The 18,431-nt window shown below is 43.2% G+C and overlaps 1 protein-coding gene across 2 annotated transcripts in view; it reads right to left on the bottom strand.

Moving 5' to 3' along the window:
- Positions 1-18,431, bottom strand: part of TTC17 (tetratricopeptide repeat domain 17) — a 105,804-nt gene that overhangs the window by 32,783 nt on the left and 54,590 nt on the right. The window contains exons 17-18 of one of the 2 annotated variants that reach the window (XM_084777151.1): positions 12,943-13,113; positions 2,253-2,512 (exon numbers count right to left, since the gene is read on the bottom strand). In XM_084777151.1, coding sequence (XP_084633277.1) covers positions 2,253-2,512; positions 12,943-13,113 — 431 coding nt within the window. The remainder of the gene's footprint in view (positions 1-2,252; positions 2,513-12,942; positions 13,114-18,431) is intronic. The other variant, XM_084777152.1, reaches the window with a different exon arrangement.

The following is an 18,431-nucleotide window of genomic DNA, read 5'->3' as shown; positions in this document are numbered from 1 at the left end:
TTCTGGAGACACCATACACTTTGGTCAGAGGACATGGAAAAATCAAGTTGATACCAGGACATAGGTTATTAGAGAAAAAGTCATTGACAGTTTTATCTAGCTGTGCCTAATAGCAACTGTATGGCAAGATATGTTCCTGGGTACAATGCTGGCAGATGCTATGGGATAACCAATTGCTATGTGATTGGGTTTAGGGTCTGTTCCATAGAAGGGAATGGATACCTGGTACTGTAAATCAGGGCAAGAATCTACGGCTCCAGGGGTTGGGCAGGGTGAATCTATTACTATTTTTCTGCTAAATAGACATAGTATGAAAATGCCTTGGAGAGTTTTTTTTCTCTAGAGCCATTGACTTGTGCCATTCTCAGACCTCATCAGAGAAGTTTCTGTGTGTAGTGAATGGTGGTTAACTTGGAAACTCAGAACTTGCCAAAATACAGCGTGTTCATCCACAAATGAACACCTCTATCGCACCCTTTCCTCACGAGGCTCAGGGACAATAGAGAAAGAGAGGGCAGAGGGCTATTAGGGCCAGAGATCAGGGAGGGCTGCAGTAAATCAATGTCCTCTGGACAGGGCAGGCCTACTACACTTAGAAACGCAGGGCAGCTGTAGCTACCTCCATGAAGATCAGTCCAGTCAACTTTCCAGCTTGGATGACAGAAGCCCCCACCCCTCGCTGAGGAGCTGAAAGTGATGACTTTGCGGGGAGGAAGAGTCAATTTTTGTTAAGGGTATATGCACTAAGCAGGATTAGGTGTGTTGTAAGGGGAAAAATAAAAAAGAGGGTAAGAGTGATGGGTCTTAGAAGGGTTAGTTGGGATAAATATGATAATTTTGCATACATATATGAAATTCTCAAAGAATATATTAAAGAATAACCTGGATAATAAACAAATACCCTGATTTGATCACTGCATATTCATATTGCATATACACGTTGAAATATCCACTAGAGATATAAATATAGCATATATATTTATATATATTTGCCTATAAATATGTGTAATTATTATGGATCAAATAAAAATCTGTGTGTGAGATATGAGTGTATGAGTGTGTTCATTTGTGTTTGTGTGTGGGTAGTACAGGCATGGCTTGTGTAGAGGTCAGAGGACAACCTTTGGTGTTGGTATTTGCCATCTTGTTTGAGACAAGGTCTCTTCACCATTGTGTAGCCCAGGGCAGCATGCCTGAGAACTTCTGAAGACACTCCTGTCTTTGCTTTCTTCTCCCTGTGGGAATGCTGGGACTAGACATTTGTGCTACTGTGGCTGCTTAGCACATGAGATGAGGGGAAGGGCTCAGGAGTGCATTAGTACAGTGGAGCGTTTTCTTACATTGAGATTTTCCTCCTAGTCTCTAATTAAAAATATTCATATATAGTTTGAAAGGGAAAAATATATTCCAAAATCTAGTCATTTTTTCCTTAAAGCTATTATTATTTATTATGATTGTTATTAATTATTATTACTATTTTGAACAATGTTGCTATATTGCCCAGGCTAGTTCTGAACTCTTGGGCTTACGTCATCCTCCTGCTTCAGCGCTGAGACTACAGGTGCATAGTGCATCTGGCTAAGTTTAATGTTAAAAGATCTAAATGAAAAATTGGTAGTGAAATGAACAAAATACCTTAGTCTTGATGAGTACACAGAAGGTACTGAAAAGAAGCCTACCTCATCACATCAAGTCTGTGACTTGGAGGGTGGTTTATACACATTCCATTTTCTCTCACTTTCCAGAAGGGTCAGTAATGATTATATAACATGAAATGTCTCCTAGAAAATTCCAGTGTGAACAATTTAGCACTGGAATGTGTCCTGGAACATGGAGTAAGGCAAAGCCACATACTCAAAAACTTTATACTTGGGCACTAGGAGTGTGAAAAACCTGGCTACAATTTCATGAGGACTGCGTTGGCAGCTCTATGTATGTGTTTGTGGATAGGTGGATGCATGTGTGTGTCTGTGTTGTATTCAAGTATATTTTTATGTTCACACTGGTATACGTGGGTGTGGAGGCCAGTCCTTAGGAGCTGCCATCTTGTTTTTCTGAGGCAGGGCCACCCCTTGCCTTGGGGCTCCTGGTAAGGCTAGGTTGGCTGGCCGGCCACAGGACTGCTTTTGTCTTTGCTTCCCCTGTGCTGGCATTACAAGCACATGCCGCTAAGCTTGGCTTTGTAATTGGCCTTTGGGGTTCTTGCGCTTGGCTGACTGGGCTTCCTCAGCCCTGAGCCGGCAAACTCTTACCCATTCTGCTGCTTCATCATCTTCACTTCTGCAGTCTCCATAACAAGAGCTCTTGGCTACTCCATCCTGTGGGCCTTTCTTTAGTACCCGTATTCCCTGCAGGTCCAGACGCCGCCCTTTCATTTCCAGTGTTCCCCCAAAGCCTTCCAGAGGCCAGGCCTGCTGAAACTCATCCACCAAAGCCAGTATCTCTTCAGACATCTTTGTTTCGTCTGACTTCTCCACTTCGTCAGAACCATTGCTCTCCTCGACCACTGTGCCTGCAATTCAAGGGGTTGTGTGGTCAAGTTTCATAACGTTTTCTTAAGTACCATGTGGCTCAAACCTTGTTTTTAGAGACATTCTGGCTCTACTTAGAGGCACAGCTATGGTGCCTACTTTCATAGAATACCACCCAGCATCTTCAAACCTCAAAACAGAACACCATCTCTGCCATTTAGTCTTTGCCAAAAGCCAGCCAGAAAGTACTGGCAGGAGCCAGAAGGCAGGCAGCCATGGATGGTGTCACTAGTAAGAGGACAGCTGTGGCACAAATTATTTGTTTTGAAAGATCACCTGCTCAACATACAAAACACAGATGGCAAAAATGTGTTTATTCTGCTATTTGTTGACTATGTAGGTCCTGTAAACTTTATTCAGTTACCATGAAGCAGTTACATGTCCAGTCCACAGAGCTTGCTTCGCTGTCTGAACGGAACAAAGTGTTAGTAGGGCTCCAGTGAAAGCTTCTGTTTTCAGTAATGACTATTATAAAAATAACCATATCCTAGTTTAATGTCTTTAAAATGGTTATGAAGGTATTGTTTATACTGTTCAAGTATTTAGGGGCTCCCACAGTGTCTCTTAGTGGAATACGCTAGCAAAAATTTTCTCAAGAATCGAAATGTTTGTCTTATGAAGCTTACAACCTTCAAGTTCCACCCTGTGCTTAGAAGGCTCAGAAATGAATATTCTGAGTTTCTTAAAATAATGTTTTCCTTTGCTAAATCATTTATTACACAGTCTTCGCTATTTATTTTGAATTAATTGCTGTGCTTTATATTGTGTGTTTCATAAATGCCATGTCTCATCCCTTGTAGAAGTGGATAGGGTATAAAAACAAAGAGCGAAATGCCTCCTTTTATAAGAAGCACCCACTGCTTACCCTGAGAGCACTGGCTTGCCTGCCAATGCCAGTTCATTAGTCCTTCAGTTGGCAATTCCAGCTTGTTCAGAGATTAGAAAACATGGTGTTAACAAGGCCAGTGTCAGGACTCTCACATACATATGACCTGCTCTTTAGCCATAGAAAATCTTGGCATTAGTCTCTAGGGTGTGTGTGTGTGTGTGTGTGTGTGTGTGAGAGAGAGAGAGAGAGAGAGAGAGAGAGAGAGAGAGGGAGGGAGGGAGGGAGGGAGGGAGGGAGGGAGGGAGGGAGGGAGGGAGGGGAGTGGCTAGACTGGGAAGCATGGCTGATGACCACAGCAGAAAGCAACTCTGTACAAATCAGTGGTGTTACCCTCTGCTTTGCTGGCACCTCTGCCTTCTGTCCCAGTTTCTATTGTGGAGCATGGATAGCCTGAGGTCAAGCAGTGATTCTTCCTTGGGAAAGCTGGAAGGCACTATTTATGACCACGTTACTTCAAACCATACTGATGTTATTTCAAGTAAGTTTCTCTTAGGTTTCCGAAGCCATCTGCTGCTTTCTACAGCTCTTTATCATTACTGCCAGTACTCCAAGAGAGGGATCTAGGTTTGCCAAAGCCTGTTCATGCTTCAGGATACTGAAGCAGAAGTGGCTGGTTGTTGTATACATCATGTGGCCAGGGTTATACTTGCAGGCTGACAAAGATCTAATTTCAAGGCTCTTTCTTGCTATGTTATTCCTTATCTCCAACACTGGGCTGAGCTCACAGCAGCCCCTGATAGCGGTGGAAGACAGCACTGGGAGCTCAGAGCAATCTACGGACGATGTTCTTGAGGATCTGCTATTCCTGTCTTCTTCTGTCCTGCAGGCAACTGAAGACTTGTTTTGTTTTGTTTTTTAAGACAGGGTTTCTCTCTGTAGCCTTGGCTGTCCTGAAACTTACTTTATAGAGCAGGCTGGCCTCAAACTCAAGAGATCCACCTGCCTCTGCCTCCCGAGTACTGAGATTAAAGATGTGTACCATCATCACCTGGTGGAACTGAAGACTTTTTACCTTCTGAGGTGGTCACATAACAAAAGTCCAGAGCTCACCCAGCTGAATAGCAACCAACATAAAACTAGGCTTCACATCAGCCTGGAAAACAGCTGGAGAAAGCTGCCACTGGGAACCCCCAAAGCAACGTAAATGGAAGCACTGCCTGGCATCTGACTCGGCTGTCTCTACCGGTTCCTCATCTGATTCTCAGCATCTTTTCCTTTCTCCTCCTATGTCTGTGACACCCAAAGGATCCAATTATCCAATTCAGAGACGGAAAAGGAAAGAGTCTTTGAAAAGTTTCATCCAGCAAGACATGTGGCTTTTGGCAAAGGGAGAATGCAGGCTCCTCTCAGTGTCCAGTCAGACCGCATATGGAGGCAGTGCTGGTTAGCCAGTAGGCAAGAACGCAGAGGTTTTTTCTGAATAATAACTCTTATGGGAGGACCCAGCTAATTCAGTTGCATAGTGGCAGCCTTGAGAGGGCAACTGAGCAAGGCAGTAAGCAGTGCTTCTCCATGGCCTGTTTCAGTTCTTGCCTCCAGGTTCCTGCCTTGACTTCCCCGCAGGATGGAAATGTAACGTGAAATAAGTCTGTTCTCTGCTAGTTGCTTTTGGTCTTGGTGCTTATTACAGCAATGAAAACCCCACCTACAACACAGGCTGTTCCTAGAACGCTTTCTTTCTTTCAGTGATGGCTATTATGTGAAAACACCCTTGTTGCTTACCTGCAAAATTTGTCTATGAACACAGTTTTTAAGGTCATTGCTTCTCCCTACTCCGGTCATATGGATATGGACACATTTAGCATTAAACAATTATGTAATTTAAACTTCTCAGAGAGAGAGGGCGGGGCATGCATTTGATAATGGAAGCCAGTATTCAAGTGAAGAAAGGCCTTAGAATTGCTTCAGGCATCTGCTGCTAGCATCCAGTGAGCCATTCCAAAGGGTGAGCCACGGTGGCAGCAGTTCTTAGGGAAAAACCCCAGACACACAGTTTATATTATTCCTCAGATGGGGCTGTATGCTGTGGTCAAGGGAAGCTGGTGTTTATTTATTTAGCTTTTCCTATCTATGTGTCTATCTCTGCTGTAAGCAATTTTGATGGCAGCAAAAAGCAAATGAAGGATTTTGATCCTGACAAATTAAATATAACTAATCAACAGTAAACTTGAAAACACAAAGCTATATACATTTGAGACAATTGAAAATTTTTATAAGAAAGGTGATCTGAATGCAATCACACAATGCTTCCCAAAGAAAGGTAGGGTTCTGTAGGAGGATTTAGACAAAGCAGCAGCCTGGGAAACTTTCTAAAAAGAACATGTGTGTTGGCTCCTGTACTCATGGACCAAAGCAGATATGCACGCAGGAGCAAGGAAGGCATGTGTGAAAGTACTACTAATTGCAAAGTTAATTAGAACCAAGCTCATAGATAGGCAACGAGCCAGCGTGATTTGGAGGTGACTTTAAGACTCTCTGGTGGAGTCTGGAGGAGGGGTTCTTACTGTGCCTTAAGTAGAGTAATAGTGGTATATGAAAAGAGCAGGAGGAGGAGGATAGCCCAGGTCTAGGAATGCTGAGCCAGCTGGTGAAGGCGTGGGAGGCAAGGGACGAGAAAGGGCAGAACACGGAACTAGAGAGGACAAAGGAAGCTGACTGTGGGGATGCAAAGAGAACTTTGGAGGAATTAATAGGATACGTTTAACTATGACTTCAAGGCTTTAAAGTGTCATGAAAATTAGTAGGCTTCTGTACGAGGCGGCTGTCAGTTCCCAATCTGAGGCTGAGAACAGAACACTGTTTACAGACAGTGGAGTGAGGGGAAGGCGAGGGATAGGTAGGATGTAACACATTTACCAGATAACTGGTGAAGCATTTGCTGCTGGCACATAGCAGTGTGCTGAGGGCTGGAGCATCATAGCCCATGGACCTCAAAGAGCAGGTGAGAATGAAGGGAGAACTTCTCTGCAGAGACTGCCGAGCACTGTCCTGTACAGATGCCCTCTATAGCTGGCAATACAACCTTCCGTGTGGTGACAGGTCTGGATTGTGGAGGAATCTCAGATTTTGAATAACGCTGGCAGCAAGCTGTAGGAGTAGACTCTGGGCTTGGAGCCCATGGGGCAGATGGTGTGATATAAACTGAAACAGAGGCTGACACCCACGCCTCCAGTTTTCCTTCATCTTCTTTAGCAGGCACTATTTTCACTTGGGAAATGAAGGATAAATATTGTGACGCGGAAGAAAACTTAAGTACCCACAGTGGGGGTCACATGGGTTCATACTGAGTTTCAGCCATGTTATATATTCTGTCAAGAATGACAGAGTGGAGGTGCTGAGAATGTAAATCATCATATGTGGCCCAAATTTCAATGAGAGAAGCTCAGTGCAATTTTTTAATGTTCTACAAACACATGGAAATTCCAGTTTAAGCCTGGGGCCTTAGTTTAAGCAGTTCCAAAGGAGACTGTGCTAATAGATGGAGACTTGGTGGAAGTCCCCAAAGCACATGTAATGAGGGACGGAGGAACTAAGGGTGACACAGTGGTGAGAATGGCAGCAGACAGACACACTGCTCAAAAACAATCAGCTGAACAAATACTTTGCTAGGAAGACAACAAATTGCAGTAGGTCAGTTCTAAGGATGGAGATGAGAGTAGAAGCCACAGGATGTTGAAGGAAATGAGTATAGTGAGCTGACTTGGAAGAGCAGAGTAGGCAGGTGTAGCCATCTCCCAGCTAGGAGAGCATGACAGTGACAGAAAACAAGACCATGGGCCTCACAAGGGGATCTTGTATTGAATCCGTGAAAGATGGAATGGCTCACCCAGGGAGAGATGGAGGTCCAGATGGCCAAGGCAGCCACAGACTTGCAAGGGGCACCAGCTACTGAGAGGGAATAGAGCATGAGGGAGGGACTAAAGGCAGTGACTGCATTTGGTAAGATTTGGTAAGATCAGCATTTACAGTTCCAGATGAGGGGCTCCAAGAGAGCTTTAGGAAGCAGAAGACCGAAAGATGTGTAGTAGATTCACAAAACACACATGGACAGTAAAGAGCCCAGTGAGTGTTTAAATGACTTCAGACACTTCCTTTATGGTCTGGTCAGAGCAGTACTCGCCAGTGGAGCACCAAAACCAAACTGGTCTGTCTGAAGTCAGGACCTTGCCATGCCATCCAGAGTGGCCTTGAGCTTGCTCTACAGCCTAATGTGACTTCAAACTCATGATTCTTTCTGCGTTAGCTTTTCAAACCCTGGAATTACAAGTGAGCACCGCAAAGACCAGCTGAGCATATTTACCTTAAGAAAATAATTTTACTTAATTTTTTATTTCATATGCATTGGTGTGAGGCTATCAGATCCTCTGGAACTGGATTTACAGGCAGTTGTGAACTGCCCTGTGTGGGTGCTAGGATTGAAGCTGGATCCTCTGAGAGAGCAGCCAGTACTCTTAACTGTGGAGCTATCTCACCAGTCCTGTATATTCATTAATAATAATGATAACACATACAGGACACAGACAAACTTGGTTCCAAATTAGGATGTAACCAATGTAGGGCCCCAAGCAATACTGTCTGGTGCCCTAGTATCCTGCTCAAATGTCAGTGATCTGACTATGTAAGTCAGGTTGCAAACTAACATACACACACACACACACACACACACACACACACACACACACACACGCATAAAACATCAGGACGATAGATAATCAGAGAGCAAGGCCTAGACTAAAGCACTCACACTAAGGTAGGTAGGGAGAGATATGGTGTGTTTAGCAGAAAAACAACAACAACAACAACAACAACAACAACAACAACAACATGAGACCAGTGGTGCTCTTTCTCCTTCCATGGCAGTCAGTACAGCAGGAGCAATCCAGGAAAGCAAATGGGAATCTCCCTCAGGAGACACTGCTACCAATACTAGGGTTCCTTCAACTAACAGGTGTGTCAGGGTCAAGTTCTAACACCCAGCAGGTGGTAGAGCGAGGTCATGACATCAGTGTCTATGACTACAATGTCTTCTTTCTCCAGTGATGGCTGACAGCAAGGGACGGTGGACCAGGGAAACAAGTACTAAGCTGTAATCTGAAAATGTAACAATGGCGTAGTTTTCACTCTCTTGCCAAAGTGAAATCTTAAAAAAAAAAAAAAAAAAAAAAAAAGATACACGACTAAAGCATTTTCTTTTGTCTACAGAGAAGGATATGTTGGTATGTAAGGCAGCAGAATGTACTTTTTTGACCAAGACTGACCTGTATTCGGAGATAATTTTTGCACTTCTTTTAGTAAAATATTCTACTCATTAAAATTATCTTATCAACTAAAAATAATGTTGTCACCCATCAAACCTCTATTTCTGAAGCTCACTAATAATGAGACCCCACGCATCAGGAGGCTGAATATGAATTTTAGATTTGCCACCCACTGACAATCTGAGGGAGCTACTGAACTTTTTCCTGAGCCTTAATTGGATCATCTATAAGGTGAGTTTAATAATATATATTTAATTAATCAGTACATTATGTATAATACTATGTAAATTATAAAATACCACCAAAAGGTAGGAATTACCATCACAGTAAATGGTCACCGGAGAGGACTTAACTATTTGTGTTTATTAAATTTTTTCCCCCCAAAACAGACATCTCAAAAATGTCTTTAATGTCTATAACTAGCTGTGTGTAAGAAAGCACACTCTTTATGGTAAAAAGCAGGACTTGTTATAACTGACAGTCATGAGAGAGGCAGCCTCCTGGAGTGAACACGTGAACTGGACCTGTCCTCTTGTGGACATGTCATTGGTTCATAGATGATAAGCAAAAGAACTGATTAGTGACACATGGCCAAGAAAAGTGAGTGCTGCCAGCGCTCACACCTCGCTCTGTGAGCAGCGTCAGCAGAGGAAAAAGGAATGTGCCTGAAGAAGTCTGCATCACGCTGACAGGGCCCAAGAAATGCCCTGTCCCAGTCAGGGTTACTATGGCTCATCCTAAGTGTGGGGGCTGACTAGGACCACATAGGAACATTGAAATTGAAGATACAGAAATGTCGGGCGAGCACTGTCTCAGGCAATGATGTGCTATACAAAAGGAAGATGGGCTAAAATTGTGGTTGGGTTTTATTCTGAATTGAGAGAGAAAAATAATGACTAACATGGTAGTCAGAAACGTCTCGGCTACTACGGAGTTGTAACTAGAATACGGACCATGTCTATAAATAGGTCAAACACCCCTCAGCATGACTCAGTGTCGTCTCTGATGACTTGCAGTCCAAGCAACCGTGGGACATTCATGGAACTGTGTGGGTGTGCTGGTGCCAGCAAAGACACGAGACTGCTGGGGACCATAGGAGAGTCATCGTAAATGAGCAAACTGACTGTCCAGCTTAAGAATAGATTCTTTTGAGTTGGAAAAGATTTATTTTTCTTACAGTAGTATTTTCCTTAAATTCTGGTACTTTCTAATAGAGCTGATCATTTGTTTTTGTTTTTGTTTTTAAATCTCCAAGGGTGCAGATCCTAGTGGGCAGAAACGACACCATCATTTACACCAGTGGTGGTCGCCCCCAGGACTGACCTGCTTCTCCTACACACGAGCTGTTAAATATTTAACAACAGGAGAAGAGATTTGTACTAGGACTTAAACATTTGATTTATTTATTTGGTACATGTTCACACATATGGACATGCGTTTCGAAGTGAAAGGGTAGCTTGTGGGGGTCAGTAGTCTCCTTGCATCATGTAGGGTCTGGGGATCAAACTAGACCATCAGCTTTGGCAGCAGCCATCCTACCAACCCTACTTGGCAAATATTTTAATTCAATCCACAAAATGCAAATACCATCCTTAGTCAATAAATAGAAGATTTGATAGGGCTTGGTATTCAAAAAGTTGATCATCTGTGTGTTGAAGAGAAGGCTTGTTGGTTGTGAGTACTTGTGCAAGCAGGGAGTCTCAGCTCCGTTCCTAGTACCTATACCAAGTAGATCACAGCCACCTGTTACTCCAGCTCTGGAGGATCTGTCAGCTTCTTCTGCATTTATGTGTCCCTGCCCCCCACAGATAATTAAACATAATCAAAATAAACTATGCCTGGGATTGTGGGGCATGTATTTAATTCCAGCACTTGGGAAGCAGAGAGCAGAGTCTGTATAAGCTCAAGTCCAGCTGATCTACATAGAGAGAGTGAGAGTTCAAGGAGTATAAGGACCACACAGTAAGATCTATCTCAGAACAACGGGCTGGAGAGTTATATCAAATGGTAAGAATACTTGATGCTTTTCCAGAGGACCTAGGTTAAGTTCCCAGCACCCACATGGCCCACAATCATCTGTAACTCAAGTCTCAGAGAATCCAAAGTCTTCTTCTGGCCTCTAGGGGCACCAGGCAAGCATGTGATACTCATACATACACACAGGCAAAACACTTACATACATGAAACAATAAGAAAAAAAATTAGCAGCTAGGGAGACGGTTTAGCAGCTAAGAACACTGACTGCTCTTCTAGAAGATCTGGGTTTCTTCTCCAGCACCCAGATGGCAGCTCACAAGCCTCTGTAACTCCAGTCCTGGGGGGTTCTAATGCCCTCTTCTGGCTTCTACAGGCACCACATGTATATGGTGCACAAACACACATGCAGGCACAACATGTATCTCTCTCTCTCTCTCTCTCTCTCTCTCTCTCTCTCTCTCTCTCTCTCTCTCTCTCTCACACACACACACACACACACACACAAATAAGTAAATCTTATATTTTTGGTTGTGAGCCTAGTCTTTAATGGATGAGCCATCTCTCCAGCCCAAGAATAAGTAAATCTTAAAACAATCCAAAAGCTTTTGGTAAAAGCTCATAATCTGATGGGAGCCAAGGCACACAAACAAATTACAATAAATGTAATGTGTTCTATAAAATGGAGGAACAAGTTAGCAGATGGAATTCCTTATGTTTGGAAACCTTTGTGAATGCTTCTCAGAGAAGGTACCATTGGAAATGTACAGGCTCTATCTCCCTCCCTCCCACCCTCCCTCTGTAGACAGCATCATATATCCCAGGCTGGCCTCAACTCCCTATGTAACTGATATGTGAAGCTCCATGCCCAGGGTACGCAGTGCTTGGGAACAAAGCCAGGACTCTGTGCATTTTAGGCCATCACTACCAACTGAGCTACATGCCCAGCCCAGGATTTGTCCATTTAAAGCAAAGCTTTTGCAGAGGTCTTTATCAGTCAGTGTGAAAGCTATGGAGTCTCAAAAGCCTGGCCTGAGAGAGGAATGGGATATTGTACTTCCTGCCAAAGGATACAGTTGCGAAGAGGATGGGGGCCAAAGTGTCTCACAACACACATTAATTTAGATTCTCATGATACATAATAGAGAGCTACTGAGAAATTTGTTAGGAAACTTACCTGATCAGAACTGCATTTCAGAAACAACTCTTTGGACACATCAAAAATCAGTAACAATGGCTGCTTCTGCTTTGAAACTTCTGCTTTAATTCTGTGAATTATCTTGCTCTCTTTCTGTCTGTTTCCTGTACACGCAAAGGCATGTGCACACAATGCTCCCTCATATAATTCTATATATATGCTCACATAGAGATAGTTGTTTACACAAAATCAAGGGCCATAGTTAGGAAAGCAGATTAAGAGGAAAGGCAGAGTGAAGATAACTTGAGTCAGTAGGAGAGAGAGAGAGAGAGAGAGAGAGAGAGAGAGAGAGAGAGAGAGAGAGAGAGAGAGAGAGAGAAGATGAAGAAGTGAGAGCTTTAACAGGTCTTAAGAAACTGAGGAAATAAACTGGGACTGGGGTGAATGGAGCTGCAGTCAGAGAACAGGATATGGGAAATAGACCAAAGTCAAGTCAAGTTTGACAGTAGACTCATTAGAGTAAAGCACCTGTAAATCAAGATAATGAGCCTACAAGATCAGGCTGGAGCTGTGGGTAAGCCTTAGCTCAAGCATAGTCTGGGAGTCACTAGGCAGGCACTGCAAGGGCAAGACACAGGTATCCTCCCGACACAGCAGAGTCAAGGATCAAAACTGAGCTACATGCCCAGCCCAGGATTTGCCCATTTAAAGCAAAACATTTGCAGAGGTCGCTATCAGTCTGTGTGAAAGATAAGGAGCCTCACAAGCCTGGCCTGAGAGAGGCCAGAGAAAGTGAGGAAAGTGAAAACACATTCAAGGACAGGCCAAGGTCAAGAGCAAAGATTTTAGAAGCTATAAAGACTTTCCTTTCTATAGTGACTCACTCCATGGACTGATAACATTGAGAAGGAAGACTGTACACGCAGGAGCATGGTCTGCTCTAGCACAAGAGGATTAAAGTGGATAAAAAGCATGAAGAGCCCTCTCCCACTACAGTGTCCCCTGCTTCACCGTTTGATGGTCACCTTCCTGACTCTACATGAGTGGCTGTTACAAGAAGCAAACAAACTCCTGAGAAGAGAGAAGAGCATACGCCTGGTGTTTGGGAATTGATTTTCCCACAGAAGCACAGCTCACGTCAAATCAACTTACTTTCAAGTCTAAGGGCATCGGAGTCCCTCCCTGAGTTCTCAACAGAATGCCCAGGGTCCTCCTCTGCTCCTCGCTCAGAGGGCTCTTCTTCAGCAGCATCCAGTGACTGTGGGTTGTCAAAATATTTCTGTTTGTCATGGCTGTTGTCCAGGGTTTTCTCATGACAATGACCTCAATGACAAGAGACACAGATACACACATTAGAAACATCTCTCAAGTTGCCTCATAATGTAAGGTCCCAAAACCTCAAGAGCAAAAGGTGACAATGCAAAAATCAGTACATAGGAGTATGCACGTGACTCAAGATTTTGCACTGAAATTCAAGTTTTGGCTGCTATGCTATTGTAAGAATGAAAGATTTTGGTGAAAAGCTGGCAGGTGACAAAGATCAAGCTTCAAGATCTTGTTTTATCCATCCTTGTAAAATTCTTCCTCAAAGCTAAGAATACTATAAAAAGCGAGAGAGGTAGAGCCTGGATATATCTGAGAACAATGAATTATAGAGAAATATACTATTCTTTCATGTAGCTCAAAATGAGACACACTGAAAGGTGAGGGATCATTTGAAGAGTTATAGGTGCTAAGCACCTAAGGATTAGAGGAGAGTGGCAGCAATCCCACAGTAAGCCCACAATGTGACTGGGTACCTGCTTTTCTTTTAGATAACTTGTTCTGGCTCTGTGGGTAAAGTTGTTCTAAAAACAAAATGACAAATCCTGAATGAGATTCTGGCATTGCTAGCTACCTGCTTGACTCACACCGTCGGAATTGATTTCACTATGGTTGTACTGTTGAGCTAAAGGACTTGTTCCTATCAGCAATGTCTGTTAACAGGAGAAACTCCCTGATGGTTTTCTGTGCCACAGAACACTGGCTTAGTATGTCTGATGTGGAATAACCAGGCTATGATACATCTTTGTTGCCACTGTTTATTCCAGATGCTCTAGTCATTGAATGGATGTCTTTTATCGTCCCTTCTGTACATGGTCACTGAAGATGTAGTCACTGGAAGGCCACAGATTTCTTATTAGAAACAACCATTTGGTTAAGTATATGTAAATTTACATAAGAAAATGTAAATCTGGAGAGATGGCTCAAAGGTTAAGAGTACTGCCTGCTCTTCCAGAGGTCCTGAGTTCAATTCCCAGCACCCACAGGGTGTCTCACAACCATCTATAGTGTGCTCTAATGCCATCTTTTGTCATACAGGCAGTGAACTGTATACATAATTTAAAAAAAGAATATGTAAATCATATGGCGTTATGGCCAAAGCCAAGGATTCAGTTTCAAGAGTTTCAGCTTTCAAGCAACTTACAAGCAGCTTGGGAAGACAGCAAATAGAAGACAAACAATGCTGAGGCGGCATGGTGTGCCAAGGCAGTCCTTCCAAGAAAACATAGGAGCCATAGCTTCAATTCTGAAGCAATCCAACAAGCCTACAGAAAGAGGGAACTGCAAGGAAACATGCCAGTATTTATGGAACACTTGGTATTTTTTTTATCCTTCCAACTAGCCCTTACAAAAACTGCTCAGTGTCTTCGTTTTAGACACAGGGAGACTGATTCTTGGTGAAAATAATAATAGTTCAAACTAAGCTAAGTGGCAAATCTGGAATTTGGACCAGACCTATCATCCTCTACTTAGAGGTCCTTCTAACAGAGAAGATGTAAGGCAGTTCGTAGGCAAAGAAGAAAGTATGCTGGAGTCAAAGGAACAGGAATTCTCCTTGTGCATAGGAGGTCACTGAAGCACAACCTGGCAGACAAAGTGTGTGTGTGTGTGTGTGTGTGTGTGTGTGTGTGTGTGTGTGTCCATGGAAGGCCAACAGGAAGGGAGCATGAGCAATGGGAACCGCAGACTTTCTCTTCACTCCACCCTGGAAGGACAGAGGATACCAATTTGTATCTGCCTGTTTTCACCATCTGGTGTGAAACAATTAAGTACAGAGATCTAAGCATAACAATACTGAAATGAAATGCAATATGGACCAGTCTCCACACCCAGCTGATTCATACTTCCCAGAGACTGTTCTTGATTTGGATATAAGTAAGCATGGCTATTAAAAGCAGAAAGGAAATAATGATGATAAGAATATGACTAAACACATTTTATATCTTGACTCAGGCTGTATAAACCGTAATATTATCAAAGCAAAGGCTGATTCAGTTTTCTCAAGCTATCACATCACCTTGCTTCTCCTCTCGTTCCCTTCCTACTGTAAACCATATTTCATCATGCAATGAAGACTATCTCAGCAGCACCTGTAAGGTCTGACCTTCAAAAGACCTCAAGGCTAAAATTGGTCTTCCTGAAAGTAACCTCAAACCTAGACACTTTTGGGAAGCAACATCTGTGAAGTTGAAGAATGTCTTGCCCTCCAAATCACAGTATCTCTCAGAGGGCAACAGAAGAGGAGCGGGAAGGAAGAACAGGAAGTTATTTTGTATGAGGCATTTCTTAGCAGTACAGAAGCATCAGAACAGCCCAGGGAAAACTAAATGCTTTAAGTATTAAGGACTGCCGGGGATGGGGAGATGGCCTGGTGGTTAGGAGCACAGACTCACCTTACAGAGGACCCAAGTTCATGTCGGGTTGCTCACAACCACCTGTAACTCCACCTCAGGGGGTCTAAGGACTCCAGTTTCCTTAGGGACCAGCTTTGACTTAGGTACTCTGCTTTTAATACCCACACACAGACACAACACACACATAGTTAAAAACTAAATCTTAAAAAAGATGAACTGTTAATGCTAACTTTCTTATGTCAGTAGTTAAGAGACAGAAAGGGCTTGAGTTAACTGTGATTTGTCTAAGTAGCTGGGCTACTGGTAAGTTAAGTTGCTTAATTTTAAAACCACATTTCCAGTCATCTGGGGGTGATCTGGGGGTGATCTGGGCAGTGTTAATGAAACACTTTAGAAAGACTAGAATCTGCGTTCTCTAGACCACAGTACATTTCTGCTCCAACTCAGAGGAAAACTGACAAGCCTTGAAAAACACTACTTAATTGCCTGGTAGATTATGTTCTTATTAAAGATAAGAAAGTATTGGATGCAGCACCACCAAGAAGCACCCCAAAAAGATGGGCACGCTGAAGCAGGAGGATCCTGAATTTGAGGCCAACATGAATTACACAGTGAGACAGACAGACAGACAGACACACATACAGAGGAAGTAATAACAGCGTCTTCTGTACACAGCATTTACTTTGTGCTAAGGTAAAAATGAAAACACTTTATGGCTTAGACCGACCTTGAAATGTATGCCGTAATTCAAAAAGAAACCTCATGATTTAGCTGAGATGCTTTAGCTAACAAGGTCCCAGGTGAAAGACAAGCATTCTTCTATGCATAGTGCTTTGGTATTGCTTACAAAGCATTTCCATCTAATTCAATTCTCACTCCATTTTCTTAGAAGTTGCAGACTGTAAAGCAGTCCCAGCTAGGCAGGAAACTCCAAGGAAGGCATTTCTACTTCCAGAACTGTGGTGGGAGCTTCTGCAATGCCACACCTTTCCTCCGTATGGTGTGCCTGCTGCACACTGGGGTTATACACTGACATAGCTTAGGAGGGTGCTGTAGAAAAGAAAGCTAGTAAATACTTGTTGTCAGAGTGTAAGCCATTTGAGGGAAAAAGGCACAACTGATTTTGTGGGTAGTTTTTCAAAGTAAATTAAGTTCTCAAGCGCTCCCGCGTTTCTAAAGTTAGACAACCCTCTTTTCTTCTCATTAATTCTGTTCACCAAGTTCCTAGAAGACTATTTTCCATTTCCTAACAGGAGCTACCCTGTACATGCTAAGATACATTGGAGGCAGTGTGGTATTCACACACATAACCCTGCACCAGGACGGTAAGGCAAAAACATCAAGAATGAGGCCAGCCAAACTATGGAGCAAGACTCTGGAACTGTCAGCCAAGTGACTACAGCTGATTTCACGGAGAAGATGGCTCAGTTCTCATGGCATGATCATGGTCAGGAACACAGTGTGGAAATAGATTTCCTGAGTGCAAATTCTGTCTTTAGAAGTGCTAGCATTAAAGAGGAGGGGGTTAGTCAGATGTGGAGGGGCACACCTGTAATCCTAGCATTCAGGGAGGCAGAGGCAGGAGGATCTCTGTGAGTTCGAGGCCAGCCTGGTCTACAAAGTGAGTCCAGGACAGCCAAGGCCACACAGAGAAACCCTGAAGAACAAGCAAACAAGCAAACAAACAAATAAAAACCAGGGGGTTACTTTCAATATCTTTTTGCATCAGTGCCCTCATCTGTAAGCTAAGCTTAAAAATAGCATGGCTTTACCCGTTTGTTGTGAATTGAATGTAAAGAGAGAGACCATAGTGAGTATAGAATAAGCTGTTGCTATTAAGTGTTGCTCCCTTGAAGAGGCCTGGGGGCACTCAGAGGAAGGATAGCAGGCTACCAAGAAGAGACTTGATACCCTATGAGCATATAGAGGGGGAGGTAATCCCCCTCAGGAACAGTCATAGGGGAGGGGAGTAAGGGGAAAGCGGGAGGGAGGGAAGAATGGGAGAATACAAGGGATGGGATAATAATTGAGATGTAATATGAATAAATTAATAAAATATTTTTTTAAAAGGCAAGCATAATTCTGTGTTGGATTCTAACCTGCCACAGACTACTGAAATAAATAATTTGTCCATTTGTCAAATGTTAAAAAAAAAAAAGTGTTGTCTCCTTGAAAAGTCACAAAGGAACAAGAAGCTCTCCTGGAATGACTGGGCTTTAAAACAAGGTCTTCTAGCTTCAGCCATTGCAGAATCTTAGTATAACCCACTGACTACTAGAAGTTACTGAGGTACAGGCCTAACGTGTGTGTGTGTGTGTGTGTGTGTGTGTGTGTGTGTGTGTGTGTTTGTGTGTAGGTGTGTAGGCTGAATGAAGAGCTCTTACCAGACTTTGAGGAAAAACAGCAAACAATTCAGCTAAAACTGCTCAGCATTTCTGAGCCTCATGGCATGTGTTAGCAGTTAGCCTCACAATAGCCCTATAGTCTCCGAGGGACACTGTAAGAGTGAGAGCATCACTTTGCAACACAAACCCTAAGGGTAGACACCGCACGAAGGCAGCTCAGTCTACACTTAGCTCAGTGCATGCCAGCACCACCCTCAAGATTACTGATAACCATCAGAGCTTCATACAAATCCTAACACCTGTTCCCCTCCCAAACAAGAGCACTGCTTTCAAGTGTATGGTGAATTCTCAAGACACAATAATTGAACTGATTCGTAATCGGAGCCAAAATTCGAAGGAAAAGTTGATCATGGGAAAGTGGACTTTGTCAATGATGGAATATTTCTAGGGCCTTGCTCCAACAGCGTAGGTTACACTGGACAGCTAATCTCCTTTCTTCAGGCTGAGAGATAAGTTACCTTATAGACAGTATCCCGCGAGGTTCAGTTAAGCATAAGGCACTTGAGGGGAAAATGCAGGTCCATTATCCTTTAACAGAGAGGAGTTCCTCTCAATAGTT

This window comes from Acomys minous, assembly GCF_964271855.1.
Source record: "Acomys minous genome assembly, chromosome: 3".
Taxonomy (NCBI): domain Eukaryota; kingdom Metazoa; phylum Chordata; class Mammalia; order Rodentia; family Muridae; genus Acomys; species Acomys minous.
The sequence above is the reverse complement of the archived record's forward strand: the minus strand, read 5'-3'. Positions and strand labels throughout refer to the sequence as shown.